We start from the raw sequence: 15354 nt of genomic DNA, 5'->3' as shown, positions 1-15354 counted from the left end.
ACACAAAGGGCTCTTAAATATATGGGAAGAAAAATATCCCCAGTAAGAGGAGAGATGCATATTAAAGTGTAAATGAGCTATTATTTCTATTATTTCACCTATTATATTGAAATAATGAAAAAAAATATGATTCAATCTAGTGATTGAACAGTGTGGAAAACAGGCAGTTTCATATGCTGCAGGTAGAACTGTAAACTTGCACAATCTCCACATTGAACCACTTGCCAATAGCTACCAAAATTACCATGTAGCTATCTTTTCACCTGGAAATTATATTGGGAACTTTCCTACAGATTTAGTTTTTAGCTATTCTTTGAAAAATTAAATATGAAGAGATATTTGCTCATTGTGGTTAGTAGAAAATGATTAGCAATAACCTAAATGTCCACCAGTAAAGCATGAGTGAAACAAATTATTGCATAGCTCTGGAGTTGTATCCCTCATTGAGGATTTATGAAAACGCCATTGCTCAACACTTAGCACTGTAGGATGTGCATGTGTTTCCATTTGTGAGTGTGTATATAAAGCAGACCTGCTTGTATATATACAGAATATCCCTGGAGGAAAACTTAAGAAATTGGCAATGCTGGCTGCCAGTAGGGAGGGCAATTCTGTGGTTGAAGGGTAGGTATGGAAGGTGTACATTTTAAAGGATTCTGTACTTTTTTGAATTTTGCATTGAGCAGTGCAATGTGCTAGCCCTGCTCACATTTCAGTCAACCTCCCTGCCTATGCTGTGACATTCAAATCCATTCCAGTAGCAGTAGCTCCCATGCCCCCCGCTGCCATATTCCTGCTATGGTTTTTTATCCACTCAAGACAACTGGGGAAGCTATTTCTGGGTAGAACTCTGAGCTTGCATTTAACTTTGAAGTCTTACCCAGCCTGACTGCCCATTGCCCATCTTGCCTTCTCCCTCATTTCCACTGTCCTGTTACACAACCATTTCTTACTCTTTCTCTAGCATCCAAGACCGGGAAATTACTTTCTTTAATCCAGGTGTGCTTTGTACTTCTGAGGCCAAGAATTTCGGAAGCACCCGTGCTCTGATATTGTTTTCAGTTAGGATTCCTCTGCTAGAATACTGCTTTATTTGTTGGTAGCTGACTTTATTCTGTAGCTGTTCCCTTTGGCCTGACTTCAGAAATCACTGTTTTCTTGATCCTGAGATGTCCCTGTGTTATGGTTACTTCACATCTTTAAGAATTAACTGCTTTAATTCCCTTATTGTGCAGTCATATGTACTGCTTTTCTATCTCCAAATGCAATTAAAAGTGCCCTTCGGGTGTTCCAAGTTTTAATCATTTTGAGTAGGGAGCAATCCCAGGGTTCCAAAGGGCTTTCTCTGCTTCCTTTCAGTTGGATCCTTTCTCGGAAGAGGAAAGGGGGGAAGGAGGGGGAAGGATGAGTGGTGGGGAACGAGGGGGAAAAAGTCAGAAGCAAGTCTGACTCTTCCATGGACCCATATCAAGGGTCCCATTTCTGCCCCCACATAGAGGACTTAGAGAACAAACCACACTCAAGTGCAGGAGAACACTGCTACCCAGGCCAGCTATGAGACCTCAGGTGTGGGCGGGATCTGTGAAATGGGGATACTGATACCCATCTCATCACTTTATTAAGAACATATACTTGGAAGGTAGAGTGAGGGGGAGAAACAGAGAAAGAGATCTCCCATTGTTTACTTCCCAAATGGCCACAATGGCCCAGGCAGGGCCAGTCTGAAGCCAGGAGCCAAGAACTCCACCCAGGTCTCCCACACAAAGGTCAGTGCCCCAAGCACTTGGGCCATCCTCTGAAGCTTTCCCAGGCACATCAGCAAGGAGTTGGACTGGAAGTGGAGCAGCTGGGACTCAAACCTCTGCTTCAATATCGGATGCTGGCATTGCAGGCAGCAGCTTAACCAGCTGTGCTTCAACCCCAGCCCCAAAACTAAGGATATTAGGATTACTATTGTTCCAACAGTCTTGGGAGCTGATCTATGAATCTCATTCATGCTGCAATGCTCTATAGCAGCCCTTACCAAACTGTCCTGGGTACAATCTTCTCCAGCCCTGACTAGCAGCTGCCCACCATGCCAGTGTGAGCATCCACGAACTCTGTTACCTGATCAATGGGGAGTCTACTGTTCATGCACTTGGATATCCTGACAATGTCAAATTGCCATAGTAGCTTGGAAGTTCTTCTCTCATTTTCTGGACGTATGACGGATTGGTGATACTCATAGTTTGCAAGCCTGCCATGACCTATGGAGCACACTTTGAATTGCATACTTTATGTCTTTGTGGGTCTATAAAAGCTGGGCACTGCATGAGGCACAGGGAATTTGCTGGTATGGATTTGCCTCCCCAGAACTTCGGGGCTTAACAAGGGTGTTGCTGCTGTGTGTTGAATGCATGAATGGTGAATGGCCTGCCTGAGCCCAGCCCATTCTGATTGTCAATAACTGTGGTTCGTCTCAGTCTCAGAGAAGTGATGATTCCTGTTCCATTCTCAGGCATGGCTTGGCATTTAGGTGGGAAATGGGATTGGACTGTAATCCCTTCTCCTGTCACAAGACCAAGGAAAACACTCTGGCTGGGAGTCAAAGCCTTACAAAAACAAAGAACCTCGGCAGGATTCCAAATGCTGACTCCAGCTACACTGACTCCCCCGGAGGCCACTTCGTGCCCTTCTGCTGGGGGTAATTTTACAAAGCTAATTGCCCTGGTCTTCCACACTGGACTCTACTTCTACTGCTATCCTTGGAGGTGACATGCAGGGACCAATGTTCTTTGAAGCATAACAATAACAACAACAGAACTTGTCGTTCTCTTGGGAAATTAAAGATAAAATATCAAAAAAAAATTACTGTGAAACCTAAATGTCTTCACACTCAGCTGTTGATACTGCTTATTTGGAGAGTTAGACTTACTTAACAACAATGGCAAATACCTCAAACACTAGATGATAATGATTACTCATTTGAAACACTGTATGGGGGGGTGGGGGATCAGACCCATAGCTCCTGTCTCAAGCTCCCTGCTGCTCCCTGCCCTGCCAAACATCATTAATCAATCATTCTTCTCTCACTCTTTTTAAGTTTTCATATGGTTTCAGAATTTCAGGATAAGATTTAAGGCTATTACCAAGGTATGGAAGAAGACAAATGGGAGGAGACTCACCAGGAGTAGCAATTTTGAGTTTAAAAACAGATTATCATTTAACCCTCGCCTATGAAGCAGTGACCATGGGTCCACAATGGACACAATCTTTCACTCATGTGAAAACCAAGGATCAGAGAAATTAAGGCACTTGATCAATATCATTAAAAAAAAATAAAAGGCAGCAGCATAAGTTGAATCCCAATCTGCTGCCCTGGGATAGCACAGGAGAGGATTCGTAATTATTATGCTCCTTCTGTGTGCCACACCTTTATAAATTCAGTTAATATAATCTTCACGTTAATCTTGTAAATCACATGATTTTTCTCAGTGTTCAGATGAGGAAAGTAAGGTGCAGGGACCTTAAACAACTCACTCAAGGCCCTTCAGGTAATAAGGGAAGAGACGGGATTTGAGCCAACATGTCTCTGATTCCAAAGCACATTTACTTTTCTTCCCACCTGGGTGCTGAATTACAGCCTTCTACTTGCAGGAAACATTGTTCTAAGGGCAGGACATGGCAAAGATGTTTAAAGAAACAGTTCAGCAGCAACTTGAGCGGGACTTCCATGCTCAAAATTAGAAATGATTAAATAAACACTGTCACAACAGTACCCTTGAGTATTTGCAGCTATTATTGTAAATGGTTAATATGTTGACTATGCAGAAACATAAAAAGGCTTACCAAATAAAATTAAGAAATTGTATGTAACCTGATTGCATTTATGCAGAAATTATGCAGGTGTATGGATAAAGAATAAAAGAAAATACAAAGAAAACATCTTTCAACTGAGAAACAGAATAATAAGCTATTTTAAAGCTGTGTTAAACATGATGCTTAAACAAAAATATGAGTCTTAGCATCAAGAAAATCTAGCCAAAGAAAATAGGCAAAAATAATCACCCATTAAAAAATTTGTTCTCAAGACCTAAAAGAATGCACTTTCAAAATAATGAAAAGGGCATAATGACATTTAGGGTAAAAATTAAATACTGATTCAGAGCAAGTAGAAGAAATGGTATTAGGATAAAAATTTGACATGGAAATTCTGAGTATTTATGTTGGAATTTTACACACATGGGCGACCTTGGAGGCACCATGTGATATTTTATTTTCTCGATACATGCAACTACTCTAGTCCTTAAATTTCATGCTGAAGTTCTAAGGTGGTCACTTTAAAAATGAACTCCAAATTCTTTTTTTCTAGCTGCTGTAGAATAAGTGAACTCATCTGAGTTTGATCTGGGTAGGATTTATTTTGGAAAGTGGTGACATCCAAATCTCGACTTCTTCATTTACCAAATTGACCATTCACCAACCATCCATTCAAAAGACATTTACTGGGCGCTTATATGTCTTGATGTTGCTCAGAGCCTGGAGTTGGAGACAAATGAGTGGAGTGATGATTCTTACAGGAAACTTGATGAGAGCTATATATAAGACCCTGTGCATAGAACTTCAAGATCTCTGGGGATGAGAATCTAAACCAGCTGAGAATCAGAGGGAAATTCTCACAGGAAGGGATGGGTGAATGAGTTGTGAAGTACGACCAGGATCTAGCTTGGATGGGGCGAGAAAGGTAGCAACACTGCTGGGCAGTGAGTCAAAGGCACAGAAAAAAGAAAGCATGACCCATTTGGACCAACTACAGGTGCTTGTGTGGTATAGGATGGAATGCAAGACTGAGAAGGGGCATGGGATGAGGGTGGGCTGAGGTCACCACCTGAGGTTGCACAGTGTAGACTAGAAGCAGATCTGCTTTTAACAGTATCTTAGATTTGATGGGAGAAAGGAATGTGCCATAGCCAGTTTTGACTAACGCATAGTAGATGCCATCAAAATATCTCCTGGTTAGATCACTGGCATGAAACTTTAAAACAACTCCTCCCTCTCTTATTCCCACTCTTATATTTAACAGGGATTACTTTTCAGTAAAATTTAAACACCTAAGAATAATTGTGTGTTAATTACGGAGTTCAACCAATAGTACTAGAACAAAAAAAATACTAAAAGGGATAAAGTATTAAATTGTACATCAACAGTCAGGACAAGGGCTGATCAAGTCACTGTTTCTCATAGTGTCCATTTCACTTCAACAAGTTTCCCCTTTGGTGCTCAGTTTGGGACATGCTCAATCGGACTTGCCCCAAATGGTGGAGTTAGAAATGTGCCAGGGGATTCCAATACAATCCCATCAAAGTGGCATGTACCAATGCCATCTCACTAGTCCAAGTGATCAATTTCAGTTCACAATTGATCACACTGATAGATCTAAGAGTCAAAGGGATCACACAAACAAGACTAATGTCTGCTAATACTAACTGATAGAATCAAAAAAGGAGAGAACGATCCAACATGGGAAGCGGGATACACAGCAGACTCATAGAATGGCAGATGTCCCAAACAGCACTCTGGCATCAGAATCAGCCCTTAAGGCATTCGGATATGGCTGAAGAGCCCATGAGAGAATTTTAGGCATGGAAAGCCAAGACACTCAGGCAAAAACAAAACAAAACAAAACAAAAAACCAAAACCTAAATGAAAGATCTCTGCGAGTGAGATGTCAGTGGAAAGCATGGGCCATCAAAGAAGGAGGTACTTTTTCTTTGAAGGGAGGAGAGAACTTCCACTTTGACTATGACCCTATCGGAATAAGATCAAAGTCGGCAAATCCTAAAGGCTTCCATAGCCTTGGAAACTCATGACTAGAGCCTAGGGAGATTACTGACGCCATAAACAAGAGTGTCAATTGTTAAGTCAACAACAGGAGTCACTGTGTACTTACATCCCATGTGGGATCTGTCCTTAATGTGTTTTCCAATGTGAACTAATGGTATAACTTGTACTGAAACAGTATTTTGCACTTTGTGTTTCTGTGTGGGTGCAGACTGATGAAATCTTTACTTAATATATACTAAATCGATCCTCTGTATATGAAGATAATTGAAAATGAATCTTGATGTGAATGGAATGGAAGAGGGAGTGGGAGATGGGAGGAGTGTGAGTGGGAGGGAAATTATGGGGGGGGGAAGCCATTGTAATCCATAAACTATACTTTGAAAATTTATATTAGCTAAATAAAAGTTAAAAAAAAGAAACTTTAAAACAAAACAAGCATCCTCAAATCCTATGGTAGACAACTGGGTGAGCCAGTGCTGTGCCTGCAGCATTCTGTGCAAGAAGGGAGTGTCCCTTCTATTGTTATGGCAGAGACAGTTAAGGGAAATGAGAATGACACATTCTACTCAATGCCATCCAGAAGTTTGCAGGTGTTTCCTTCAAATGCCTAAGGACATGCCTTCTGCATTGCCCATATGCATTCTCTTTATGATATTGGACATAATACAGATGTGACTTGTAACATTTTTAAATTTGATATATTATTCTTTTAAACTATTTACAGAGAATGTAGTCATTGCATACAGTGGACATTCATATGTAATGGCTTCAAAGAAGTGAGAATGATTGCAATTTCAAACTCTGAGTTAGAAGGGGCTTTCACATCAATGAAAGGAAAGATAAGAACCAAGCAAGAAGGATCAGACTCACAACTTTGTTGATCCACAAGAGATTTTCTTGCATACTCTACATGCAGAGGATAAAACCAACAACTCTACCTGAGAGAAGACCAGAGACCCACATGAATTCATCTTACCAGAACCCAGTAGGGGTTGTTACAGCACATTTCAAAGATGATAAAATTGTGGCTCTGAGAGACCAAGTAACTTGTCTACAGTCACATAGCTAGTAGATGAATATTCTCTGACACAGTCTTCTCTGTCCAACCTTCAAGCTCATTCCATAGCAGGAGGCTGCTTCACCTGACCATGTTATTACTAGAAATCCTTTTCTAGAATTATATCACTCAGATAAGCTGTATAAATTGGGTTCAAACAACAACCCTGTGTTGGTACTGAAAATCATCAAAATAAAAATGGGCTTGCTTGTGTCAAGCCCTAACCAAAATAATGAGTAAACCCAGGAGATTGTGAAGAAGGCAATCTTATGCATGTATACTTGATAACAAGAACTATCACAAAAGACTGTGCCAGCAGCATAACCTTGAAAAAAGCCATCACAAATTCTCCCAGGCAATGCTTCTGCAAGGACATCTGTCCAGCCTTTACTGATGCCACCCTTCTTTTTGATCATGTAGTCAAGGTTAATTGATCCAAAACACTTTATGCAATCCTCCTCATTTTTCCCTTAGAAACTTCTTATCACAACTTCTTTGAACATTAACATAGTTTACAATGTTAGTGTATTCCTGTTGCAATGCTACTCCTGAGTACGTTGTATCTTTTCGAGAACTCTTATTTGTTATTTAGTTTGATAATGCCTAAAACAAATTTGAAAATTCCTAGAGTATCCCAAGTCCACCAACTTCCTCCGTTCTTTTCTGTCACTACCCACAGCACATTTTCTACATAGACTGCCCTCTGCTTTGTGTGCCTGGTGCCCACCTGCCCATCTTTTGCCCCCTCAAAAAAATTCAGCTCAAGAGCCATCTTCTTTATGAAGACTTGTGACTTCCGCATCCATCTTTCAATAACTTCTCCCTCCTTTACTCCTGGAGTCAGACCATGGGTTCACATCCCACTCTGTCACTTACCAACTCCATGGTCTGGGGAAATGACTTCTCTATACTTTAGCTTTCTCACCCTCAGAAGGGACAAGAATAGTCCTTACTTCACAAGGATGCTGATGTTAAAAAAAGAGAGAGACTCTCTACAAAGTGCAGGGTAGCAGTGCCTGGCAAAGAGAAAGTGCTCTGTAAGTGACAGCTTTTGTGTTCGTCTCAATACCTGGGACCAATTTCTCCCTCAGTGCATACTTGATTTTAATTGACATAATAGGTAGTGAACTTGAGAGCTGAGACTTGACACTAAAAATCTTAAAATGAAGGTGCCCAAGAGATACTTGTGAAATGAAAGATAAACAAATGGGCAAAGAGGGTCTGCCTTCCTGTGATCCCTGGACTGGATTGCTTCATGAAATGCCAGGTAGGTGGCAGGAGCTCTGCATTCCAGCCAAAATGGCAAAGGACACACCCCTGAATTCCTGGCATGCTCACCCTGTCCTAGGGCCAGGAGGCTGTGCCCATATTTGAGTGGTGCCCTTATCCCCATAATGAACACTTTTTCCCAGTAGATGGAGGACATACCTGTGAAGACGCACCAGCCAGTGTCTGGGGATGTCCAATAGTTATGAAGTAATGACTTCCTCACTGTCTAGCTCAAGTCTAAGTCCCAGCCCCTGCCTGGATAACCATCACAAGGAGACTGAATCAGCCTGCAGCCTCCCAGTGGCCACTGTGACAGCCTCCAGAGGATGTAAGACTGTACCTGAACAGGGAGTGATGCCTCCTGGCTTTGCAACCTCAACACATCTTCAACCCTATCGCACTGGGAGGCTATCTGACAATGCAAATCAAAAGCTTGTTGCTTTAAAAGCATGAGGTCACCAGTGCCTCTCCCCTGACAAGTGCTTCTGGTGTGTCTGAGTTCAGCTCCATCTCCTGCAGCCACCATCTCTGAAGAGACTATGCTTTACCTGTTCCTTCTCCCAATGACAACACATACCTTCAGTCAGCTCTGCATATTCCCTGCCTGCAGGTCTACGTGAGAATGAGTTGGAATTTCACAACAATGAATGAATTTGTTTTGAGGAAGCTAGGTGATTGTTAATTGCTTACTTTTCGTACTGCTTAATTCTGTTACATTTAAGATCCTGCATACTGAAATTGTGGATATCTCTATCCCTCCTTTCCAAAGCAAGACATACTGATTTTTTTTAAAATAAATTCTACTCCTTCTAAAGGAGTACAATTTGTCAACACATCCATCTGGCCTCATCTTCTGATACCAGGAATGCTTATTGAAGCTCTGCCTTTGCTGTATTGGAACAAAACTTCAGGTGACCTCCTGAGACTGGAGGCAGAGGTCAGCTTCCTTGAATCCCTAGGAAAGCTTCAGATTTTATAGTAATTTTATCACTGAATGCATTTGGTGACTGCTCAGCTACCTAAAAAATATTAGCTGAGGGGCTGGCATTGTGGCATAGCTGGTTAAGCTGCCATCTGTGAGGCTGGCATCCCATATGGGTGCTGGTTCAAGTCCTGACTGTTCCATTTCTGATCCAGCATCCTGCTTATGCACCTGGGAAAGCCCTGGCAGATTGCCCAAGTATTTGGGCTCCTGCACCCTTGTAGAAGAACTGGTTTTGGCTTGGCCCAGCCCTGGTCACTCTGACCATTTGGGGAATGAACCAGTGAATGGAAAATCTCCCTCTCTGTCTCCATTTCTATGTTACTCTGCCTTTCAAATAAATAATTAAAATTGAAAAAAAATTAGATGATATGAGGTACTTCAAAAAGTTCATGGAATTGAAAGATCAGGCTATTTTGATACAAAAAATGTGAAATCCATGCATACTTTTTTCTTAATGCATGTGTCATTAACATTTTGAAGAGCTCTTGAAGACTATGAGAGAAATCTTAAATCTCAGTTTGAGACTGAAGAAATAAGCTTGGTCATTTGTCGTGATCACTAGCCAGGATGGGTCTCCCCATGGACAGGTCAAAATCTGTGTGCATCTGTTTTGAATAATGAGTTTGACATTCTGCTCAGCCATGACCTGCCAAGTGGCCCATGCTGCTCTGAAGTGTTGCTGGGAAGTGTGGCTTCCATCCCAAGACCCAGGAATCATTTCCTGGGCTATCTCAGGTCTTGAATGCCACCTATTTCTTTTTTTAAAAAAAGATTTATTTTTATTTATTTGAAAGTCAGAGTTACAGAAAGAGGTAGAGACAGAGAGATAGAGAGGTCTTCCATCCGCTGGTTCACTCCCCAGATGGCCACAACAGCTGGAACTGGGCTGATCTGAAGCCAGGAACCAGCAGCCTCTTCTGGGTCTCCCACATGGGTGCAGGGGCCCAAGGATTTGGGCCATCTTCTACTGCTTTCTCAGGCCACAGCAGAGAGCTGGATTGGAAGAGGAGCAGCCAGGACCAGAACCAGCACCCATATGGGATGCTGGCACTTCAGGTCAGGGCTTTAACCTGCTGTGCCACAGTGCCAGCCCGAGAATGTCCCCTATTTCAACACAAGTCACTGGTATTGCAGCTGACCATCCTCCCTGCCTCATGCAACACCCTGTGCACACCATATTAGGAGGGAGGCCACAGCTCCTCCACAATAAAACCCAGCACCTGCACACATCCAGGTAAATGAATGGGTTCAACAGAAGTGTCTTGAACCAATCAGTTGGTGAATAATTGAATGAACACATGAAAAGAAGGAATAAAATCAAGAAAGACAAATAGCTGTGGTTGTACCAGGTTGCTCAAACATTAAATAGTGTAATGCTGGCCCAGAGTGAGAGAAGAAACTTGGCCACCACTTTGCCATAAGTGGCTCCAGCACATAGAATAATTATGGGCATATAATAGGTACTACTAATTACAAACAACAAATTACAACAAAGACTAGCAAGGCACCTTCTGTCTTTAGACCCTGTGCTAGGTCATCTACATGGATTGTGTGACTTAATCCTCGCACTAAACCCTACAAAGAGCTGGTATTAGTTCCTGCAAAGTGAAGGAAGACTAGCGATAGATGCTGATACCCTAAGTAAAGGCGAAAAAGCACAACCCAGTTCCTAACAGTAGCACCACTCTTACATCCTCAATAGAAACGCAGTCCAGTTCTACAGTGACACACATGGGTTTTCAAGCAATACTCTGCCTGGGTTCAAATCCCAGTTCTGCCTCTTGGTGTGTAAAGCTGGGGCTCTGCCTATTTAACCTCTCTGTGCCTCACCTTCTCAGGATGACAGCAGTACAGAGGGCTTTAGTGAGACTAGTTCAGTCAGGAGATACTTGGCACAGGACCTGGCTTGTAGCAAGCACTACCCTTGAGTGGCAGCCTGGAAACACAACTCTCTGTTGCCCAAACCAACTAGGGTTTCCTTGGTCCACTGTCAGGAGGAGGTGTTGCCCTCCTGCACCCAGGCCTCATCTCCTGAGTATTCCTGAGCTGAAATCAAAGGGTTGCAGGACATGGGGACCTGGTGGGCCCCCACCACAGGGTGCAAGTCAACCATCTACCAGGGACAATAAGAGAAGTGGGATAGAGAGGACAGGAAGGAAATCCGGCATTTACTAATCGCTGTTAAATGCAGCTAAAAGCTGTAATTAAAAATTGGCCCAAGATCTTGCTAGAGGGTCAGTGGCCATGTCTGGGATAGACTCTCAAGAGTCAGATTCCTAGGCAGGGTCCACCTGTAGGGTCACTGCAGGAGGCAGAGTGTGCCTGAGAAGATTTTCAACGCAGCCTCTCCTGGCTCCAGCAATACAGATTCGCCTTATGGATTCTTACGGGTAGGCCCTCACTCCTCAGGCCTTGCTACCCTATCCCGTTCTGCCAGCTGCCCCTCAGGAGAGCCACTCCGGGTAGCAGAGCCTGGAGGTTTGTGAGGACACAGCCCCGACAACGACGTACTCTGATAATGCTTGTACTCTGATAATGCGTGCTCCTGGGCTGACTTTGGTTTCCCCGTGAGCAGGGATGAGTGGGCCGTTGAGTGTGTCGGGGTTCCCCACATACAGGTCTTTTGGTGAACTGGTGGGGAGTGCAATTGATTGCAGCTCTTGCTGGGCCTGGATTTGGCTCTAGGTCTCCAGGCTTCAGATAAAGGGAATTTTCTCCTAATACCCTGAACAAAGCCTTTCAAATACATACACACATACACACATACATACATACATCTTTTAAAAAAAGTTCAACTTCCCAACTCTTTCACCTCTCGTTGCTTCTTACTTCATGTCTCGGGATCATCACTCTGGTTAGAACCCCCTTCCTTAATCTGTTCTCCTCTCTCTCATGGAAACAGCCTTCCTGCCTGCTCTCGGTAGTCACCTTTACTCATTCTATTGCTCTCAACTTATGTATCACTTTCCCCACAAGTCTTCTCTGACTGGTGCCTCTGCAGTGTCTCTGGAGATCCCATAATTCCTTCTTGAAAATTCCATCATAAAACTTATGATGCTGTTCACAGTCTCCTCTCTTTGTGGGTCTGACCTCCTAGGGGTGTTTCTCGATGCAGGTGGCATGACTTTTGTTTCTGCCTCTTCAGCACCCAGCGATGTTAGAAGAATCTGTGTGAATCATTCGGAATGGCACAGTAGGACAAGCAAAGCATCTTGGTATTTCAACAAATGCAAAATGGTTGTACACAGAGGATACTGACCACACAACAAAACTCACAAACTCGGGCTGTGCTCAGGAATAGAGAAGCGATGGCATAAACTTTAAGGGGGAAGAGGGGCTGGAGAAGCAACCTGCCATAGAACAAAGGAGCTCAGGAATGTGGTCAGGGACTTCCCACGCATTCTGGAGTTTTATGAACAAAACCACAGCCTCCACCTTGACTGGACCACCGCACGCCTACCCTAAACACAGGTGTGATACATTTACCCTTTTAGGCCAGATAGGGAAGCCATGAGAGTCTACAGAAAGGAAATTTTGCCTAAATCCTTAATTTTCAAGAATAGAAACTGAATTTATATCCAGACCAGAGAAGTCTGTTAAATGTTACACAGAGGGTCTATAAAAGTCTTAGAAATGTCAGCACTACAGCACTGGCCTGAATCTCTGCAGGACACTCTATGGCAGCGGCCTCGCTCAGGATGGCACACAGACTCTGCCAGGGTGGATGGACTCCTGCGTGGATGTGCAGAGGCAGTGAACTCAGCAAAAGCACACTAGAATCCTGAGGCAACCACAAGAGAAGTAGCAGCAACGTATATTAGACAGGGACATTGCTGGCCTGTGAGACATTAACTCTAGAGTCACACAAATCGACAGAGGAAGCTCAACCCTGACAAATCCCAGGCTTGACACTTTGCTAATTAAACCTCGGTGTCTGATGATCACACACACACACACACACACACACTGTGTTACAGAGCATGTGTGTACATAGTGTACAATATGAGTGTTGCCTCAATTTAACTCCTTGGTGCATATAAACCTCGGCGGTACTTTTCCAACTCATCAGACAATGCTGTTATTCAATTGGCCTTACCCTGAGGTAGTTGAGGGTGAAGTTTGTTAGCCCCATCCTGGTGATATTTTTGGACAGCTGATCCAGGACCTGAGGATCTTGTGCCTAAACAGAAAAGAAGGAATCACATTATTTTATTCCCGCAAGATGGCTCCAAGAGAACCATATACTGCACTACAGCTACTATGAAATGCAAGCTTGATGTTGTTGATTTTTCCTGGAGGGTCCGGTTCATGGAGATAATTTCATTAGTATGTGAAGACGCTTGTATATAATGCTCAAGGATATTTTTGGATCAATTGTGCTAAATGGTAAAACCAAACTGCCTCAGATGTGCATCCAGTCCTTGGAAGACATGGCATAGCTTCCTCTTTGAGACGTGCTGGCCCTGCATCTTCAGGCTGAGAGTGAATGAGTTCTGCTAGGGTGATTCCAGGTCCAGGGCCCTCACCAGAGCAGGCCATGCTTCTGGAATTAGCAGAGACATGTGCGAGCGATGATGGTGGGACTCTTCTTCCTGCTGGGTTAGTGGTATTGTTTTCACAGGGTGATGTTGAGGACAGCATTGAAAGAGAAAAAAATTCTCCTCCCCATGAAGCAGAAGCCAGACATCAATGTCCTCAATAAGTTTCCTCCTGCAGGACTACAAGTATCAATTTTCCAAAATGTCACCACATTTTAAAAGAGGAATATAAAATACCTGGGGCCACCTCAGATGTTCTGTTTGGCCCAGAAAATCCCACCCCAAAATTCTTCCTGGATCCATGTAAAATGAGTTTTCTGGTCTTTGTGCTTTCTTCCTCTTTTTTTCTTTCCTTCCTTCTGCATGCATTTATGCAAATTGGCAGAAAACACAGAGGGATGTCAGCAAACAGCCCTGTGTCTCCCCGATGGCATCCACGGGGCCCTCTAGCTGCCACTGATGAGACTTTCATGCTTCTGTTTTTGTGTGTGCTCTTTCTCACGGTGATACTACGAACTGGATTTGTGTCCATAAATAGCAAGTTATTATGTACATTAGTGCATTGTTAGTAGCAGTAGTGTTATGTACACGAGTGCATTAGTCTCATGTCAGTTTCTTGAAAGGGGATGTCTGTTGACATGGAGGCTGCAGGTTTGGAACCCCTCTCCTGTGCCAGGGGAGCTGGCTCTACAGAGAGGCATCCGGCAGGCCTGGCCCACTTCAGAAGATCATACCTGAGGGGAGGATGTTGTTGTTGCTGCTGCTGGGCAGTTATCAGAAGACCTACTATGTGCCCGGCCTGGTTCTAAGTGTTTACTAGTCCTCAACACAGTTTACTGTTGTACCCAGGTTATAGGTGAGGGACTCAAAGCGCTGAGAGTCACATCCTTTGGTTTTAATTTAGGGCTCAGGCTTCCAAACACTCACCTCTGCTGCCTCTCAGTCTATTTTGAGAATAAGAGAGAGGATACTCCAGCCTTCTTCAAGAAGAAGAGAGTAAAGGATGGGCAGCAGCTTTTGAAATTGAGAAGCACTTGGAGCATGGATCCGCAGAAATAGTGCAGCAGGAGAGAGGGGTGCCAGGCAGAAAGCACAGACAAATGGAAGGAGCAGAGCCTGGATTATTCAGCTGGAAGGACAGAGTGGAGGACACAGTTCCAGAGAGATAGCCTGGAATTGAATTGCTGGGAGACCACTGCCTAGGCTTTGGAGTCGGAACAAGCTGGGTCAAAATCTTGATTTTTACCACTTTGGGGCTGAAAAACACTGGGCAATTTATTGAATTTCTCTGAGCCTCAGTTTCGTCACTTCCCAGAGAGCAATAACGACTCACCTCATTGAGTGACTTGAGGATGCAATATCAGAATGCACATAAAATATGTAGCACGAGCCCTGGCATACCACAACCAATAGAGCTACTGGTATTTTATTGTCTTTTAATTGTTCAAGGTCATTAATCCTCAGGATCACGAAGTTTGGTTTTCTCCAAAGGTCTTTCACACAGAAGTCAGTGTGTGTTTTGTTAAAGGGGAGGGACTTTTTTAAGTCATTGGCTTTTGATGTAAGCACTGCACCTGACTAGTTCTTACTGAGCTTTAAAATACATCTCTAGGTTGGCATCAAAACCACTCTTGTACCTAGCTGCTGCTCAATAAACTTGATGTGATTTATAACCAAATGAA

At 43.3% G+C, this 15354-nt stretch overlaps 1 protein-coding gene across 8 annotated transcripts in view; it reads right to left on the bottom strand.

The window, feature by feature from the left end:
• Nucleotides 1–15354, bottom strand: part of LDB2 (LIM domain binding 2) — a 402293-nt gene that overhangs the window by 56360 nt on the left and 330579 nt on the right. For all 8 annotated transcript variants that reach the window (XM_062213476.1, XM_062213479.1, XM_062213477.1 and 5 more), the window contains exon 5: nucleotides 13231–13314. In XM_062213476.1, the coding sequence (XP_062069460.1) occupies nucleotides 13231–13314 (84 nt within the window). The remainder of the gene's footprint in view (nucleotides 1–13230; nucleotides 13315–15354) is intronic.

Source organism: Lepus europaeus, chromosome 16 (assembly GCF_033115175.1).
Source record: "Lepus europaeus isolate LE1 chromosome 16, mLepTim1.pri, whole genome shotgun sequence".
NCBI classification, from domain to species: Eukaryota; Metazoa; Chordata; class Mammalia; order Lagomorpha; family Leporidae; genus Lepus; species Lepus europaeus.
Note: the sequence above shows the minus strand (reverse complement) of the source record. Positions and strands in the feature narration are given on the sequence as shown.